This window comes from Arvicola amphibius, chromosome 15, assembly GCF_903992535.2.
Source record: "Arvicola amphibius chromosome 15, mArvAmp1.2, whole genome shotgun sequence".
NCBI lineage: Eukaryota > Metazoa > Chordata > Mammalia > Rodentia > Cricetidae > Arvicola > Arvicola amphibius.
Window position 1 is genome coordinate 33,608,315 of NC_052061.1, and position 20,238 is coordinate 33,628,552.

At 41.0% G+C, this 20,238-nt stretch overlaps 1 protein-coding gene across 2 annotated transcripts in view; it reads right to left on the minus strand.

The window, feature by feature from the left end:
- Cbfb (core-binding factor subunit beta) overlaps window positions 1-16,357 on the minus strand; it is a 49,232-nt gene extending 32,875 nt beyond the window's left edge. For both annotated transcript variants that reach the window (XM_038312741.1, XM_038312742.1), the window contains exons 1-3: window positions 16,001-16,357; window positions 15,677-15,763; window positions 8,912-9,028 (exon numbers count right to left, since the gene is read on the minus strand). In XM_038312741.1, coding sequence (XP_038168669.1) covers window positions 8,912-9,028; window positions 15,677-15,763; window positions 16,001-16,078 — 282 coding nt within the window. In that variant the 5' untranslated portion in view covers window positions 16,079-16,357. The remainder of the gene's footprint in view (window positions 1-8,911; window positions 9,029-15,676; window positions 15,764-16,000) is intronic.
- Window positions 16,358-20,238: the final 3,881 nt, after the last annotated feature.

Below are 20,238 nucleotides of genomic sequence, written 5' to 3' on the forward strand. Positions count from 1 at the left end.
CTACCCCACCCCAGACAATGAACAGTTGTTCTACCCACACTAATGAATCATCAGACAAGCTAGCTATAACGCTAGACTGGCCAGAAGCACCCAGGAAAACAAGATTCCACCGATGAAATTATGTACCTTGCTGCCCAGCTGTAATTATTTCTGTAGACGACTTAACAGGTTCCTTTCAAAGACTTGGTTCTGATTCACCCTCTGGTCACCACACGGTCCCCTCTGTTCATAAGTGCACAGTCAGCCACTGCAGATAGTCACTACAGTCATTTATTCCCATTGGACTCTAAATAACAACAGGGTAGTGTGTAGGAGAAAACAGTTTCTTATAGTGATCTACAAACCTACTTCATATAGTTCAAATGACAAATTGTAAAACATAAAACTCGAAAACATTTTTGAAACTTGTGTACATGTACACACACTTAACCACATATTCAATAAATTAGTAAATTGTTGGGCACAGTGGCAAAAAGCTGTAATCCTGGTCCTTGGAAGACATTGGTAGGATTGAGTTTGAGATTAGCCTAAACCACATAGTAAGAATCTATCTCCAGGTTGTGTGGTGGTGACACACACCTTTAATCCCAGCACTCGTGAGGCAAAGACAGGCAGATCTCTGTGAGTCTGAGGCCAGCCTGGTCTACAAGAGCTAGTTCCAGGACAGGCTTCAAAGCTACAGAGAAACCCTATCTTGAAAAATCAAAAAAGAATCTATCTCAAAACAAAAACAAACAAACAACAACAACAACAACGAAAAGATTATGTTAAGACCACATAAGAGCTGGGCACAGTGGATCACACCCTTCTATATGTGGCTAGTTAAATGCCAACCTGAGATATATGAGACCATATCACAAAAACACAAAAACCAAAACCCACTACCACCATTAATAACATGAAATCTGTATACTCTTCAAAATCAAAAACTATACAAACACATCACTAATATCCTTTCTAAACAATTATTTTTACTTGATATCAATGTATTTTTTTCCCTAAGTGCAAGGCTTATTATGCTTTTGAGTTTGACTCAGAAAAGCTGGCAGTAGCAGCAGTGCTGTAACATGGAAGCTTCATCAGCTGTTGCCCGAGAGCACTTAAGCATCTGGCCAGAGCCGAATGGATGCAGTTGCATTCTGAGATTCCTCCAGCTCATCCTCCTCCGAGAGCTTCGTCTGAAAATGAGAGCCCCTTTCCATGTCCATATATAAAACACCATCGTCTTTTCCTCCTGTGAGCCCCTAGTGCATATTTATGGACTAGTCATGCCCGTATTATGAAATACACACGGCTTTTAAGTTAAAATATTAGTGTATATTAGTCTAAGTAGAAATTGTTTAATGGGGCTGTCAAGATGGCTCACTGGTAAGAACAACTGCTGCCAAACCTGGCAATCTGAGTACAATCCCTAGAACCCACATGGTGGAAGAAAGAAAACCTACACCCACAAGTTGCCCGGCACAGACAGACACACACACACATACGTTAAAAATCAGGAGGAAAAGAGAGAAAATAAGAGGCAATATATCTTAAACAGAGGAGCCTGCTCAAAAATTTCTTCATCCACTAAATAAAATTTGGTTAAAAGCCACTTTGCTATTTTATCTTCATAAGCATTATTGGCAAGCCTATAATCCCAGCACTTGAAAGACTAAGGAAAGAGGATCAAAGTATCTTATGACAGGTGTGACGGTGACGTAAAGGTGTGTAAAGTTGTGCCTTTAATCCTGGCAGTTGGGTGGCAGAAGCAAGCAGATCTCTGAGTTTGGGGACAGCTAGAGCTACATAATGAGACCCTGTCTCAAGAAAGAAAAAGAAAAAGAAAAGAAAAAAGGTAGGACCATGTGCAACCCTGAAAATTACTTTTTAAAGACTTATTTATTTATTATGTATACAACATTCTGCCTCCATGTGTGCCTGCAGGCCAGAAGAGGGCGCCAGATCTCATTACAGATGGCTGTGAGCCATCATGTGGTTGCTGGGAATTGAACTCAGGACCTCTGAAGAGCAGTCAGTGCTCTTAACCCCTAAGCCATCTCTCCAGCCCTGAAAATTACTTTTTAGAAAAGAGTTAAACCTTTCTCTTCCTGAGCACAGACAAAAATAGAACACTCAATTTTCATAGGATCAATACAGGGTCAACCAACAGTAAACAATCAAGTTCATTTTTTAATTTCTGAAATCAGCTTTCATACGCTTTAGACTAACTAAACCATACAATTACCATATATAGTCAAACAGAATACATGAAAAAAATTAATGTGATCATTCAAGACTATTAATTATGGTCAACCAAAACCATTTGCATTCATTTGAAATAAAATGTAATTGGAAAGTCCTAAGAGGAAAGCGCAAAGGAATTATGATGAGTCTATATAATTTCAATTTAGGAATAATTTTAAGTTCTGATAAGTTGCTTTTCATTAGCTGTCTTTTGACAGCTAAATTACAAGGAAGCAGTTTAAAGAAGAATTAAAAACATCTTGGTTGCCAAGGTGTATAATATACCAAGATGGGCTACTAGGAAAAGATGAAGTATTCCAGCAGCACTGTGGGCCTACCTGAATTATCTTACCAAGTCATACTACAGCACTAACACTATTATTCAGTTACAATCTTACCTATAAAACCATCTAATAGCTAACTTTGGATGGGGGTTACAATTTAAGATGCATTTTCAGTGCTGGGCATACTGGCATAAACCTGTAATCTGTGTACCAATGGGAGGTAGAATCAGAATAAACATGAGTTCAAGACCAACTTGTGCTATAGGAGACTAGTCTTGAAACAATTCAAATTTCAAAATATTTTCTGGTACTTCATTTAATCCTCACATGAGGAATATTCTGCTTACCACTTATGAATATGCAAATGCATTGACTCTACCTTTCTACTATGCTGTAGTATTTTAAATCTTCCCTGAAAGACTCTAAGAGCCAAGATAAAGGCTAGGAACACATCTCAGTAGTAGAGTACTTGAGTAAACCATGCAAGGCTCTGGGTTTCATAGGTACTATCCAAAACAAACAAAACCAACGACATGCCAAATACAAACAGTTCAAGTAAATGACCGTTTAAATGGGGCTGGAGGGATGATTCACTGTTTAAGAATACGGACTGTTCTTCCAGAGGACATAGGTTCAATTCCTAGCACCCATGTAGCAGCTCATAATCTTCTATGACTCCAGTTCCTGGGAATCCAATGCCCTCTTTCTTTTGGGCACCAGTCACACACAGGGCGAAAAAAAACTTACAAGCAGGCAAAACACCCATATACAATTTTTCTTTTTGTTTCAAGGCCAGACTGATCCATATGATGAGTTCCAGGGCAGCCTATCCTTTCTTAAAATTTTCAAATTCTTTAAAACAAAAATATATAATACTATGCTCTATCTTGATCTTATATAAAGCACCTATGTTCAGGTAACAGCCTGCTAACAGACCTTCCTTATTAAAGTCCTTTGGTTTGGAAAAAAGAAAAAGAAAAACAAAACAAAACAAAAACCCATCAAAATCCTTAGTTTGGGGGGAAAACTGAGTGTGTGTGGGGTTTGAACCTAGGGCTTCACAAGTGCTAGGCAAAAGCTCTAAAACTGATCTCCATCCCCAGCCCTCTTTTTGCCTTATATTTTAAGACAAGGTTTCCCTAAGTTGCCCAGGCTAGCCTTGAACTCACTCTGTAGGTGAAGAAGGCCTTGAATTTTTGATACTCCTACTTAGACCTCCTGAGAAGGTGTGATTATAAACCTTTGCTAACAGGCCTAGGTAAAAGTACTCTTGCTATCACATAAGCAAAAGAATAAAGGGGGGCTATTTTCTGAAGCTGTTTTCTTGAATCACAAAACTACTGTTTTGAATAAAAAATTGTTTCTTCTTTACTAACATTGTAAGCTGTTCTGAATTCAGTAAATTTAACAATTATTATTGTGGCTGGGCTCCAACATGGTCAATGATCCCATCATCCTGGTATTCATACCCAAGTGTAATAATCCCCTTCTCTGTTGAATGTGGCCTAGACTTAGTGACTAGCTGCTAATAAACCAAATGAGACACAAATGACTCGGAGAAGTAGTCATAAAAAGCATGGTGACTTCATTCATTTTTTTCAGGACAGAAAAGCACACATCTGCAAACAGAAGTCATATGAGCTTAGAAGTACATCCTTTGGCTCTAGACAAGTTTTCAGAGACCGTCCAGCCCTATCTAATAGTGTGAATGTGATCTCAAGAGAGAACCTGACCCAGAGCCATACAGCTACAGCAATCCCAGATTTGTATAAAGAAGCCTGAGAAAACTTTTGAAGTGGCTAAACATTACCTTAATCATAGTACATTTATATGTATGCATACATTTGTTAAAGTAAAAATTATGCTATTAAAGTAGTGCATTTTATTATATTTAAACTACATTTCAATAAAGTTGATTCTTTTCAAAGGTCACTCAACTCTTGAATTAAACAGATAAAGGGTCAGTTTGTTAGTTAGCTTTGGGAGTTCAGAGTAGGCAGTAAGGAAACAGAAGCTATAAAAAAAAAGCAACCATCACATGTCTTAAACTGAGCAAACCTGCTTTTTCCTCTATCTGCAGCCCTTCCCACCTCAGATGGTGGCAGCCCCACATTTCCAGTTGTTCTAGCCAAAGAGGTGGAGCTGTTCTTAGCACACTCTTTCCCACTCACTACATCCAATTTATAAACAAACTCAGATGATTTTATTTCGGGATACTTTCACCTCTTACTGCACCACCTTGCCAAGATTACTTCAATAGCCAAACTGGTTTCCCTACTTCACTGTGGCCTTTACAATCTATTATCAACCTAGAATACAGAGTGAATCTGTCAAAACCTAACACAAACCGTATCGTTCATCTGCTCGGAACCCTGACATCACTCTCGGTTTCACTCAAGATAAAAGGCGGTGTCAAGCCAGGTGTACTGGTTCACACACCCAGAATACTGGGGGCGGAGGGAAGAGTATTAGAAGTTCAAGGCCCACCTCAGCTATATAGAAAAGTTAAAATCAGTCTGAGCTATGTGAGACCCTGACTTTAAAAACTAAAACAAATAAACCAGGGGAAATTTAAAAACTAAAAAAGAACATCTTTGGGCAAGTGAGACAGTTCAATGGTTAAAAACACTTGCTGTGAAGCCTACTAAATAGAGTTTAATCCCTACATTCGACATAAAGAATAGATTTCCACAACCTTACACATGTATATAACAAATAAAAATATAATAAAAGCATATTCCTTTAAAAAAGTCTGTCAATTCAGGAGGTGGTGCTACACACTTTTAAAGCCAGCATTCAGAAGGCAGAGGCAGGCAGATCTCTGAGTTCAAGGTCAGCCTGGTCTACAGAGTGAGTTCCAGGATAGCCAAGGCTTCAGAGAAACTGTCTTGAAAAAAATCAAGTCATTATAATCGTCTACCATGGTCAAACTTTATTTCCCTTGTCTCATCTTTTACCGTCTCCTCTAGCTACACCGGCCTGCTTGTCAACTATATAGTATGCATCACAAGGTCCTTTACGATGTTCCCCTAGATGCCTCCACAGCACATCGTCTCCCAACCTTCTTTAGGTTGCTTCTCTACCAATACCACTTATTTAAAACTGCAAACGTTCCTGGTCACTTACCAGTCCAGAAGAACAAGAGGACCGGGAGGTAACTAGGTTAAAGCAAAGGAATTTACACCTGCAATCCCAGCACCTGGGAAGTACAGGCGGGAGGATCAGGAGTTCAAACTAGGTGGAAAAAACATGAGATGATACTCATTTGGTATCTGATAAAATTAAGAATTAACATTGGCAAATAATTAACATCTGGGAAAATTCTTCAATTGTTTGGTAGTCAGCCTTAGGCCTGCGGAGACAGAAAGTCTAAAGATAACAACAAAGCATAAAAAGGAAGAAAGAAAATATAAGAACCCACTGTCTGAATACAATGGATGAGAACACCTAGGTTAGTATTCCTTTCTTAAATCGACTGGAGTATTTTACCTTAGCAGCATGCAGCAATAGGTCTAAAGGATGTTGTTTGTTTTCTGCCTTTTTTTTTTGGGCGAGTATAGGTGTTGGCAAAACTATAGATGAAAGATCTGTCATCTGTATGTAAACATAATTTATATATAAAACTATAGATGAGCCGGGCGGTGGTGGCGCACGCCTTTAATCCCAGCACTCGGGAGGCAGAGGCAGGCGGATCTCTGTGAGTTCAAGGCCAGCCTGGTCTACAAGAGCTAGTTCCAGGACAGGCTCAAAAGCCACAGAGAAACTCTGTCTCGAAAAACCAAAACAAACAAACAAACAAACAAACAAAAAAAAACTATAGATGAAAGATCTGTCATCTGTATGTAAACATAATTTATATATAAAAGAAAAACAATGATTTTTGGCCAGCATTACCACTTTCTTGGACTACAGCCCACTCGCCTGTTCAGCTCTTCTGACACTACAACTACAGCGGTAAAAAGCTGCAACAGAGAACACAAGCCTGCAAAACTGAAAATATTTACCATCTGTCCTTCTTTTAGGAAAACAAACTTCTAAAACCAGAATTAGTAAGATGTAAATATTTTGATACCTTGTACCAGTTTTATCATTTGCTATTGAAATTGAAACATTTTAAGTAGTAAGTTTAATTTTTTCCAATTAAGCAAGTTAGTACACAAGAAAGAAAATTATGTAACAACTACTCCTTTTTGTTTGTTTGTTTGTTTTGTTTTTTTGGAGACAGGGTTTCTAGGTAGCTTCGGAACCTGTCCTGCAACTAGCTCTTGTAGACCAGGCTGGCCTCCAAATCGCAAGATCCACCTGCCTCTGCCTTCTGAGTGCTGGGATTAAAGGTATGCACCACCATCACCTGGCCTAGATTTGATCTTTTATGGGCCACTAGCTAATCTTTAGATTGAAAAGGGAAAGACTGCAGGATTTAAAAAACAATGAGTAGCCAGGCAGGGGTGGCACACACCTTTAATCCCAGCACTGTGAGTTCAAGGCCAGCCTGGTTTATAAGAGCTAGTTCCAGGACAGGCTCCAAAATTACAAAGAAACCTTGTCTCAAAAAAAAATCAATCAATCAATCAATCAATCAATCAGTCAATCAATCAATCAATAACTGAATAAAATCAAATCCAGTCGGGTGGTGAAGGCACACATTTTTAATCTCAGCACTCCGGTGGCAGAGGCAGGTGAATCTCTGTGAGTTCAAGGTTAGACTGGTCTACACAGGACCAGGACAGTCAGTTACACACAGAGAAACCCTGTCTCTAAAAACAAAACAAAACAAAACAAAAAGAACAAATCTAAACAAAGTCTTTCACTATACTTAAAACAGGTAAATCTGGGGCTGGAGAGATGGAGCAGGAGTTAAGAGTATTGGCTGTTCTTCCAGAGTTCCTGAGTTCAATTCCCAGCAAGCACATGGTGGCTCACAACCGTCTACAGTGAGATCTGGTGCCCTCTGGTCTGCAAGTATACATGTAGGCAGAACACTACATGTATACTTTAAATCTTTAAAAAGATAAATCTTTTAATTAGTGTTTATATGCTGCTAATTCTTTTCAGTTGTTGTTTTTCATTTTTTTAAGAGTTATTTTATTATTTGTGTGTGATGGGGGTGCAGCTGTGTCTGAACACCAGAGGACACTTTTTCAGGACCAGCTCTTTCCTTCCATTTTTGTTTTTAGTCAGGGTCTTTCCTGTTGTGTCTGTGACTGTGAAATCCACTAATTTCTGGTAGTTCCTCTGGACTCTACTTCCCACCTTGTGGTAGGAGTGCTGAACCTGTGATAACAGCCACAACAGATTCTGATGATCCACATCAGGCCATCAAGGGTGGCAGACACACATTTTTACTTGCAGAGCCGTTTTGAGACAGGGTCCCACTGTAGCTAGGCTGACCTGGAATCCACTAAGAAGTCCAAGAACTGCCCCCAAACTAAAAAGGCCAAATCTGCCAAGCCACACAATGGTGATGGTGTTGACACTTAGGAAAATAATTTAGCAAAATTTATCAAGTTGCTAGAAACAGGTATGGTAACATACTACAAGCTGGGTGTGGTGGCACATAACTGTAACCCTGGCAGTCCAAGGTAGAGTCAGAAGGATCAAAGAATTCTAGGTCAGCCATTGCTACAAGAGACTGTCCATATCAAAACAAAAACAAAAAAGTCCCAGAAAAACAAACAAGCAAAACCCCAAACACCAACAAAACCATTCTACAGAGAATGCAGGAAAAAAACCGACTATACAACTGGATACAATTTATAAAATAAGTTGATTTAAATTTTTTTTATTCTTTGATCAAAGATCAATCTAAAATACTATTTAAATTTTTATCAAGTAACATAATATAGATTTTTAAGTTATCAGTGTAAACATTTCAACCTATATTTTTATAACTTGAACCTCAACTTCTAACATAAAAATTGTAAAGCATTTATTTGAATTCCCAGAAAGTTTTCCTTAAAATAAATAGAAAATATTTTCAAGTAGATGTTCTTAAAATCAACTGTTATATTAACAAAATACCTACAACTTGTTTATAAATAAACATTTAACTTTTTAAAAAATTTTTAAACATTTTTCCTCCATTTTTTCTCCTTCATTTCAGACTATCATATTTTAGTAGACAAAAAATTTTATGCTAACTTTTAAAAAAAATCAAAATTTGAATATTAAATGTAGAATATTTTCCTGTAAGTTAGAATTTCTCTTGATAATTATATATATACATATATATATAATTAGGAATTAAATGTTATAAAAGTCATTAAAATCATTTTACATTCTTTTAACAAATCTAACCATACATCTGGGTAGTCAGACTAATAATCTCCTTATTAAAATGCAAGTAATGAGACAATAATAAAACAATTCACAATACTTTAAATTGCAAAGATATTTCCTACCTTGCCTGCTTCTCTTTCTAGGTCGACATATTCCCGGCTAGGTGTCTGTCGCTGTTCTCCCTGCCAGCTGGCCGGAAAAAACTGGAGAGACAGATTGGTTCCTGTGGCCACAAAAGCCTTTTAGAAAAATCAATACAAACAGGATCAGGAGCAGGACATTACATAAATTATGCAGGCAGTCATTTATTTTTACATCAGTTTATGTCTTAAGCCAGGCAGCACCGAGAATACTTGAAGTAAAAAACATGCACTCATCATTTTTCTTAAGTATTAAGTTACAAACATCGGATTCCATTTTAAGGGCATTTGCCATTGGCTGCTTAAATATAAAATCAGACACGGAATCAATACTTTCTTTCAGGTCATTTTTTTTTTGCTGACGTTAGGAACTCACATTGCTCGTGTCTAACCAAAACCTCTATCCCTGGATTTAAAATTTTATTTTCAAATGTGAAAATCACCCATGATTTTGAATTTTAAAGAATAACATAATTTAAAGTTGTATAAATGAGATTTTATTTTTTCTTGTTTCTTTGGCTCAAGAAAACATTTAACCATGTGTGGCACATTTTAAAAACCTGCAGTATTTAAGTACATTTTAAAGCATGAGTTCCAAAGTCAATAAAAAAACAAAGTACTAGGAGGCCAAGTGTGATAGTGCACACCCTTTGATTCTAGCAGCACTCAGGAGACAGAGGCAGAGGCAGATGGAGCTTTGTGAGTTGAGTTCCGAGATCAGCCTGGTCTATATAGTGAGTTCCAGGACATCCAGGGCTACACATGAGACCCTGTCTCAAAAAAAAAAAAAAAAAAAAAAAAAAGGAAGGAATGTTAGATGGTACAGCTCAATATGTAGAACAATCTAAAACCATCATCAAAAAAATATTTTATGTAGCCTCTGAGCAATTTAACTCTTATTTCCTTCCCCACATAAAACAAAATCCAAAAATACCATTATTCCCCTTTCCAAGAGATTTAGAAAGAAATAAGTAAAAATAGTATTTTTTTAAAAAAAAAACACACACATTTTGATCTGGATCAGTGGTCCAACATTAGAGCACTGGCTGCTCTTGCAGAGGACCCAGGTTGGATTCCCAGCACCCACCTTGCGGCTCCCAACATCTGTAACTCTAGTTCCAGGGGATCCTATGCCCTCTTAAGCCTCTGTGGGAACTGCACACACATGATGCACAGACTTGCATACAGGGAACCATGAAATAAAAACAAAACAAGAACAAAAACAGGAGCGTCCTGACACGTCAGGCAGCATGGCCCAGGCCTGACGCCCCAGCTTTGAAACCCAGACAGGCAGATTTCTAGACTCCAAGGCCATCATGGTCCACAGTGTGCTCCAGGACAGCCAGAGCTATATAGTGAGACCCTGACTTGGGGGAAAAAATCATTTTAGGGACTGGAGAGACAGTTCAGTCTTAAGAACAATGGCTACTCTTTCAAAGGGCTGGAGTTCAATTCTCAGCATCCTTATGGAGGCCCACAATCACCTGCACCTCAACTTCCTAGGGATCTAATGCCCTCCTGACCTCTGTGGGCACTAGGCACATCACATAGGGCATAGACATACATGAAGGTAAAACACCCATATACATAAATTAAAGTTTTTAAGTCATCTATGTATGAACTCCTCTTTGCTAGAAGCATAGTTTTATTTTGCTAATTAAATTCTGAAGCATCAATTGTTTCTAAAACATAACCTTCCTTTGAAAGCAAGGGGCTCACATTCGGGGGACATGCTCTAAGCTATTAGATGATGAATTCATCAATCAGTTCCAATCAGGAATAACAACTTTAGAAAGGGTCCCGGGGGCTGGAGAGATGGCTCAGAAGTTAAGAGCACTGGCTGCTCTTCCAGAGGTCCTGAGTTCATTCCCAGCAACCACATGGTGGCTCACAACCATCTGTAATGAGATAAGGTGACCTCTCTGGCCTGCAGGGATACATGCAGGCAGCAGCAGCAGAAGGAGAAGAAGGAGGAGAAGAAGAGAAAGAGGAGGAAGAGGAGGAGAAAGGGGTCCCACTATATGGCCCAAGATGGCCTTAACCAATCCTTTTGCTCTCTCACCTCCTATTTATCTCTATTACTGGCACTATAAGTACATTTCATCAGCCTAACTGCTCAATCTCTCAACCAGGTAAGTTTTACCCATAAAAGCTCTACCAGTACAATTCAAATGAAAAGCAGAATCATGAATTCAAGTTCATCTTTGGTTACATATTAAGTTTAAAACCAACCTGGGCTCCATGAGACCCTGCCCAACCCCATCCCCTCCCAAAACGAAAACCAGAATTCTAGAAGGAAATCTGCCTAGGCTGTATGACCGAAGGCATACTTCAGTTTCCTTATTAAGTTGGTTCAAAAAGTACCAGTAAGCACTATATAAATGTGTGCTGAATTAAATATAAGAGAAATAATCCCTCCCCACAAGATGCCCTAAAATTCAGCAAAGCCCAGGCTGTTCAAATTCCAGGCAGTCCGCGTGTCTCAAGTACCCACGTGCTGGGATCACAAGCAGGAGCTGTCACGCTAAGTTTTGTCTTTGGAGACTGTATCCTACTATTCTGCCCAGGCTGTCTTCACACTCCAGGGCCTAGGTCATCTTGTTCAGTTTCGCCAGCACTGAGACTGCAGGCACAAAGCTTAGACACAGCCAAAGAGAAATTACTGAGGGCTAACTTTCTTGGCCTTAGAGAACGTTTTCAGAACAGAGAATTGGCAGGTTAAATCCAGCCCAGGAGGCATGTTTGTTGACAGTTGTGTTTACTAAGAGGCAAATCCTTCAACCACTAGTGCCCTCAATCAGCTCTGTGCTAAGACACTGTAGATCCTATTACCTCACATCCTGTTCAAATGGCAACCTCAGACTTCCTAAGGTGGGTGTTGCTCACACCTGTAATTACAGCAGTCAAGCAGCAGAGGCAGGAGGATCAGGAATTCCAAGGCTAGCCTGTATGACGTGAGTTTTTGCCTCAAAACACAAAATGGAGCCTGGGAGGCGGCTCAGTGGATAGAGGTGCTGCAGCACAAGCCTGCCGACCTGATTCACCACCAGTGCCCAGACGGTGGAAAGAAAGCGCTGATTTCAGTTCAACTGTCCTGACTTCCACAAGCACACCACTCATGCACGAGTGAGCGCCTGCACAAACGTGTGTACACACAAAAAATGGAAAAAGAAAAGTTTCTGCTTCTCTAACTTCTCACAGTAGAATCCTAACTCATTTTTCTCATGATTATTTCTTGTATTGTTAGTATTAAAGACCTTTCCATCAAGCTTCCTCTAAGAACTGATGACAGGCAAGGTGGTGCACACCTTTAGTCCTAGCACTCAAGATACAGAGGCAGGTGGATCTCTGCATTCAAGGTCAACTTGGTCAGCCAAGCAAGTTCCACCACAATCAGTTCAGAAGATATAAATTTCAGGCATTAAATTATATAACCTCTAAATTCAAAATTCAGATAATCAATATTTTTGATACAAAACAAAAAAATATTTTTACTTAGAAGATACTCAAGAGTATGATCTCTATTTCTGTGAGCTAAAGGTCCTGAAAGTTTTCTTTGGAGGGCTAGGCATGACCTCAACCACGGGCTAGAACAGCTCTAGCCCATAGAGTCCTGTACTTATACAGGAGGCAAAACAATCAATTCAAGGTTATCCTCAGCTACGTACTGAATTTGAGGCTAGCCTGGGCTACTTGAGAGTATGACCGCTGCCCCTGATCCGTCAAAAATAAATGAAAGCAACATAATCCTGTGTCAGTAAGCACAAAGATCACAAGTTCAAAGCAACTTAGTAAGACCCTCTTCAAAGTCTAAAATAACACTTTTTCAAAAGGCTACAGTTTAGTTATATATACTATTTGCCTAGCCTGCTCAAGACCTTAGGGAAATTCTTAGTACTAGGTGGGGAGAATAGGAAACAATTAATTAAAAGGTAAAAACCAGAAAGAGAAGGATGTGAAATTCCTTCCCAAATACAAATAATTAAATTAGTTAACAAAGGACCAATGAGAAGGTGAAATTATTTACATACCCAACCCTGACAACATAAATCCAAACCCCTGGGACCCACATGGTGAAGGAAAAAGACAATTTCTTTAAGTTACCCTTTGACCTTCACTCACCATGGCACACATACTGCCTCCTCCACTGAATTAATAAATGTTAAAAAATTAAATATTAATTACTTGTTGTGGAGCCTAGTACCAATGGATACATTTATAAAACATTCCTGCACCTAAGCCTCAGGGAACACTGAAGGGGTAGAAAGATTGTTTAAGAGCCAGAGAGCAGGGAATTTGCTGAGACTGTCTCCGGTAATATCAGAAGCTATACTCATGAAGTCTCACCAACATGACTAGCCGAACAAGGATGACATTGGACATGCCAAACTGAACTGGGAAAAGCCCACTGGGCCGCAACACTACACAAAGGAGTGAGACAAATGGGGGAAGCTGGGATCCGGAGAAGTGGTCTTCCCTAGGGAAGAGCACACCAATTGGCTGTCCAGTGCCAAATGGTCAGCCCTGAAAACATACATACAAATAATATTGTACGGGCTGAAAAGGTTAAATTTAGAAATATATATTTATATATAAATATATATATACATATGAATGAAATAAAAAAAGGCTACGAATTGAAAGGAAACTGGGGAGGGGTATATGGAAAAGCGTGAGAACAGGAGAAAAGGGAAGGGAAAATGAATTATAATCTCAAAAAAAGACCGAGAGTATGGAATAAAAACACACACTCTCTCGTTTTGTTTGTTTCAAGACAGGGTTTCTCTGTATATCCCTTGCTGTCCTGGAACTTGATCTGTAGACCAGGCCTTGCTGGGATTAAAGAAGCATGCACCACCACCATCCGGCTCAATCTATCTTTCTTAACTTGCAAATCTTTCAGAGAATAAACAAAGCTTATTAAATTTTTAAGGAACTGGGGTGCTTCTCAGTTGTACCATGTATAGCAAACACCTGTAATCTAGGACCTGGGAGATTCAAGCTGGAGAACTGTAAATAAATTCATCCAATGCGATATATTGCCAGCCTAGGTTGCATATGACCTTTCTCAAAGAAAAACAGAAAAATAAAACTTGTAGGGCCAAATACTTAGAGCCTAGAATGTGTAATTCATTCTAGAAGAAAGCTATAACACTGCTATTTCACAACATTAAAATACAGCTGTTTAGATATACTGTGCCTTGAACTATATGCCCAATTTATAATTACATGCACCAAACTCTGATAGGACAAATAAATAGATAAATCCTACTGGCTACGCATCACTACATTAAAAAACAACTTAGCTTTAAACAATAGTTTATTTTATTTGTATCTTATTTTTTACATTTATCATTGGTAAACATCCAGGAAATCCTTTATCAAGTATATTATCCACCTTTTGCTTCCGAAATGCAGGCAAAGGATGCCATCATCACTGGACCAACGGAGGATTTTCTTCTACCACCCAGGGCCAACGCTGAAAAGCATTTCTAATGCTTTTGCAAGCATGTAACTATCACAACTACTCCAAGAAACCAGATATGGATTGGAAGCGGTAGGCTTTCTTTTATGAAACACTTTAGTGATCAAATATCCTATAATTTCTTAATGCATCTAGTGCCATCTCAGTATCAATTCAATTCCAAGAGCCTTCATTTTAAATACTAAAAAACTTTAAAAAATAAATCTGGTTTTAGTGATCCAAAGTTGAGTTCATGATATGTAGATTATATTTCAAAGAAAAAAAATTGTGTGGGGGAGAGAATACACTCGCCAATAGTCTTGTACTGTTAACCTGTATTCATTCAAATTGTACCTTTGCTTCAAGTTTGGGATAAGGCAATGAGCCTGTCACTGAGCAAATACCAAGATTCTATTACATTGTTTCCACTAAAACAAAACAAAACCAAAAAACCGAAAACTAAAAACCTAAAATTCTCTTTCCTCCAGTTTCTTTCCTTTGTTGCTTCCTAACCAAAACATCTGAAGCGGACAACTAACAGCCAGGAGAGGAACAAGGTCACTAATATTTTTCGACCCAGGACTGGATGAGTAGCAGTTTTCATACATAAAGCAGGCGGCTCTAAATCAACCACGGGTTTGGTTTCGTAGAACAAGGCAATTCTTTAGGGACTCCAACACTAAGAGCGACATGTTTAGGTTAGAAAGAGGAAAACAGACGTTTCTTTCAGACTCTTAACATTCTAAGAAAAGAAAATGGTCCATCCTCCGGGGCCCTTTTTACCCCCTCTGCTATTAGGGCAACAGATAAGTGGAGTAGATTTACTCTCGGCTGTATGGGGAGATAATCTTCATATATAGATTTGCCAATCTCGCTTCTCAGAAACAAACTATCGCTGACCAAAAGTGATTCTTTTCACGAACGGGTGTATTCTTCCGACAAACACTCCGATCCCCGATCGAGGTCACAGCCTAGGCGATGACGCTTGCCAGGCTCGGGTTTGAGCTCCACTCCGAGAGCCGAGCCTGCTCTGGGAACCAAGGACCATCGCAGCCGGCCAAGGCGAAGGAACGCGTGCCCGCCCGAGGGCCGACCGAGCCGCCGGCGTCGGCTTTTTTTGCCATTCGAATCCGGACTAGGAAGTGAGCCTGCGCCCGCTCAGTTCCGGGAGCCGCAGCGTCCGCGGCGCCGTCCGGAACCCGCCCGGGCCGCGCGCAACAAGTGAGTGGCGCGCGCCTGGGTCCCCCCGCGGCCTCCCCGCGCCCCAGGGCCCGCAGACTTACGATCTCCGAGCGGCCGTCGCGGCAGGCGTTCTGGAAACGTGTCTGGCGCTCCTCGTGAGGCCGGTCCCTGAAGCCCGTGTACTTAATCTGCAGGGCAGAGATGGCCCGAAATCAGGAGGCAAATCCGCGGCGGCGCCCGCCCGCTCCCCGCGGCTCCGATAAGGGCAAGCAGAGTCTGTGGGCGGACTGCTGCCGGGGTGAGATTAACCCTCGGCCGGCTCGCCGCCTCGGGCTCCCCGGGAACCAAGCCGCTCAAACTAAACTTTTCTCCGCCCGGGCCCACTCAGGGCGCGCCAAGGCCTCCGCGCCTCCCACCCGCCTCACCTCACACTCGCGGCTCAGCTTCCTGAAGAACTCCTCGTTCTCGAACTTGCTTCTCTGGTCGGGGACGACGCGCGGCATCTTCCCGCCCTCAGGCCGCGCCGAGCGTCCGCGCTCCGGGCTAGCGCGGGCAGCCGCTGGCGGGCTCGGTGCTGACCGGCTGACCGCCCACCCGCGGCGTCTGGACTCCCGCTGCTCTTTGTTTCAGGAGCCCGCCCGCGTGGGCTCCCGCTCCAGGGAGTCTGAGGTGCGGCCGTCTGCTTGAGCCCAACCCACGCTACCGCCGCCGCCGCCTCAGCCGTTGCTTGCCGCCCGCGCAGACACAGCTCTAGCCTCCCCCGGCCGCTGCCGCCACTTCCTCTCGCCGGCCCCCCCTTTTCTCTCCCTCCCCCCTCCCCGCCGGCCCCACCCCTCCTTCTCGCGCGCCCGCCCGCCTCAAACTCTAGCAAACAAGACGCACCATTCACAACTCCACGACCCGCGCCGCGCATGCGCCACCCACCCGCTTGCGGGGCCGCGGGGTTGCAGTGAAACCCGGCTCCTTCCGCAGCACAATCTCCTTCCCCTAGCCTGTCCGCGGGCTTCTCCGAGAAGAGCCACCCAGAAGGGATCCGCCCCTCCCTTAGCAACTAGGAGCGGCCCCGCAGACCTTTCTTCTGCCCTTTCTGGGCTATCCGGAACTTCTTGGCTCCCCAGCCAGGCCCTCAGAGTAACCCCAGATAGCCACTTGAATTCGAGGAAACCTAAGTCCTTGAGGACTTTGAATACTTAACATAGTCAGGGAGGGATGTAGACTGTGCACTCAAAGGTGGAAGTAGACGTCTAGCCGAATCATGGTGGGAAGGTAGTGGCTGTTGGAGCCAGGTGGGCATTAAAAAATCTGTCTACAGACGAAGGTTTTAGACAAGCACCACCAGACCAGTGCTTGTAAGTCTCAGATTGGTAATTCCCAAAATGCAAGCTCATAAATCTATAGTGTTAGTATGAGAGTGTTTATGTAGATCTAGCACATCATTTAAAAAAAAAAATCTAAATTATATGTAACCCGTTGCCAGGCTATATTTTTACCCAAATGTGCAGTCAAGTATGAAACAAGACACCTACAAGTTCTAGTGAAGTCATTCAGCCAGAGCAGAAGAAAGTCTGAATGTGCAGCAGAGCTTGGTCTAAAGCTGATCCTCAGTGAATACTGATCCTTAAAATTCAAGTTTGTTAAAAGATCAGTTCAAGGATGGCAAATAGGGCCAAGTCTGCCAGCATCTGGCCAGATGCTAAGCATTGTGAGGATACACCCAACGTCTCTAGAATCAGTCTGAATACAGATTTTGGCAGACTTTTACAACCAGTCCCGTCCAATCTTATTTTGTAGATAGAGACCTAAACTTGGGCAAACAACTGTCTTAGTTTGCCAGAGACTGTCCTTGTTTTAGCAACGACCCCCCCCCCCCCCACTACACACACACACACCCAGAGCTACTCAGTCCCTAACAAACTGGGATGGTTGATCATCTTAACTGAAGTCTGGGGAGTTGATTGCCCAAAGTCAAGGGTTTGTTGTTGGGTTTGTGTGTGTGTTACTTTTCCAGTGCTGTGATAGAACATTACGTCCAAGGCAACTGATAGAGGAGTTCGAGTCCATGATGGGGCATGGTGGCAGGAACAGGGAGCTGAGGGCTCAGGGGTTTTTTGTTTGTTTGTTTTTTGGTTTTTTTTTTTTTTTTTTTTTTTTTTTTTTTTTTTTTTTTTTTTTTTGGTTTTTCAAGACCAGGTTTCTGTGTGTAGCCCTAGCCCTGGCTGTCCTGGAACTCACTCTGTAGACGAGGCTGTCCTCACAGAGTTCTGCCTGTCTTTGTCTCTGAGTGCTGGCACTGAAGGTGTGCACCACCGCCCCTGGCTGAGGGCTCACATCTTAAAAACATGAAGCAGAGTGAGATCTAGGAATGCTAGTGACTTTGAAACCTCAAAGGTGGCCCCTAAAAACTTCCTCCAAAAAGACCACATCTCTCTTAAACCTACCCAAACAGTGCTGTCCCTGGGGACTGAGTCTTCAAACATCTGAGCCTATGGGGGACGTTTCTCATTCACACCACCATAGTCCAGGTGATGTCGATCAAACCCAGAGATTAATCTCAGCAAGTGCTGTACCACTGAGATATATTCCCAACCTTCATGGTTAGGTTGTTTTAGCAGTCAGATTTGTAGGCAACGCAGGGCAGTGGTGGCACACACCTTTAGTCCCAGCACTCATGGATGCAGAGGCAGGTGGATCTCTGTGAGTTCGAGGCCAGCCTGGTCTACAGAGTGAGTTCCAGGTCAGCTAGAGATACACAGAGAAACCCTATCTTGAAAAAACAAAAAAAAAATATTGTAGGTAATATGTACTTCTTTATAGCCCCAGATACTACAGGGCTGTGGCAGGAAGATTTCTGAGCCTAGGAGCTACATCAAAAAAAGAACAGAAAAAAAGGGGGCAAGGAGGTCCTGTAAGTTGATTGCTTTGAGAGACATACTCTTTCCATTAGCAGATATGGAATCAGCTTCTTCCTTCCTTCCTTCCTTCGTTCCTTCCTTCCTCCTTCCCTCCTCCCTTTCTTTCTTTTTTGTTTTTGGTTTTTGGAACATATTTTTTATCTGTGTAGTCCTGGCCGTCCTAAAACTCACTCTATAGAACAGGCTGCCCTCAAACTCACAGAGATCTGCCTGCCTCTGCCTCTTGAGTCCTGGGATTAGAGGTATGTGCCATCACTCCCTGGCCTGTATGGCTGACTAGTGTGGCTGCTTTGACCTCTGATCTTAAGGCAAGCTTTATTTATTAAAACACAAATAATATACTACCATATTTCCCCTTTTTTGTCTAAAATAAAAAAGAAGGCTATAACTTATATAAGAAAAACTATGTACAATAAGTGCAATAACTACATATTAATATATAAAGGCAATAAATACATCAACAATGTCTAGTCTGTTTGCATTTGATAAATTGAGAGAAAATACTCCATTATCTATTCTACATTAGTGAGTCCAAAGTCTTGTACCTAATTAACTTTCTATCATAACTTGTTTTCTGCATCTGGTAAACAAGGAAACTATAATTATCTAGTCTTCAACTCCCTTAAAGACCCACGAAGGAAACAATATTAACTGAGCAAGCAGGAAGTGAAAGCAAACAACTTCCGAAAAATGTAAGACATGACAGAAACAACTGGCTACTTGGACAGTCACCCAAAGTTCTAATGCAGCATTGGGACATCTGTCTTTGGCCTTAGCATATCGGACAGACTTTCCTATGAAGCAGAATATTCTGAAAGGCTGTCCCTCCTTGTCTTGACTATGTCTGGCAGTCACTTTCTTTTGTGTCCTGCCTGTCCAATTAGGAGAGCATACTGTCAGTAGTCGAGGAAAGGACATTTTTTTGCCCAGTGGCTTACTTTTGCCACAAAGAAAGTAAACTCCATGTGGAATTTCTTCGATGCCCATTATCTTCTCTGAAGTAGATTGGTGCTGCCAGGAGCAGACATGTCTCATTGTCATTTTAAAAAACACCTATGTTGTTAAAACATTTTAAATGCCATATTTTGTAGATCTCTGAAGTGTTTGAAGATGACCTATCTTAAATATATCTTTTTTGATTTTGAAAACATACCTAATATGACTACAAGTTCAATTATAATAGGTGATTAACTATTAACCTGCATTTCTTTATTATCCTAAATACTTGGTAACAATAATATTCAAGGACTAGAAATTTGTATTATATTGTTAAATGAGCTGTATAGGGTCAATACATTGAACAAGAGTAGAAATGTATGTACAGTGTGTTCTAACAAAATTTATCTCAAATTTGTATCAATACCCAAAATTTGTATACAATATACAGAAATCCAATCATTGTAAAACATTTAAAACCAGTAGTTGCTTTTTAAAAGTAGACTCAATAATCTACTTTTTATCTTATCATATATATTATGATATATAGATATATAGATATATATCCTCCCTTTTTCTTCTTAGAGTAGACTCAGTAACCTACCCTTTCATCCTAGCATATCTAAGGGAGTAGATGGAAATGTTATGGGCCCACCGAACAGTTGGTATCAGCTATATCTGGCAAAGGATGCAATTTTTATTGATTTTAAAAATTTTTGTTTTTGTTTTTTCAAGACAGGGCTTCTCTGTCTCGAACTGTTCTGGAACTCACTTTGTAGACCAGGCTGACCTAGAACTCACAGAATTATGCCTGC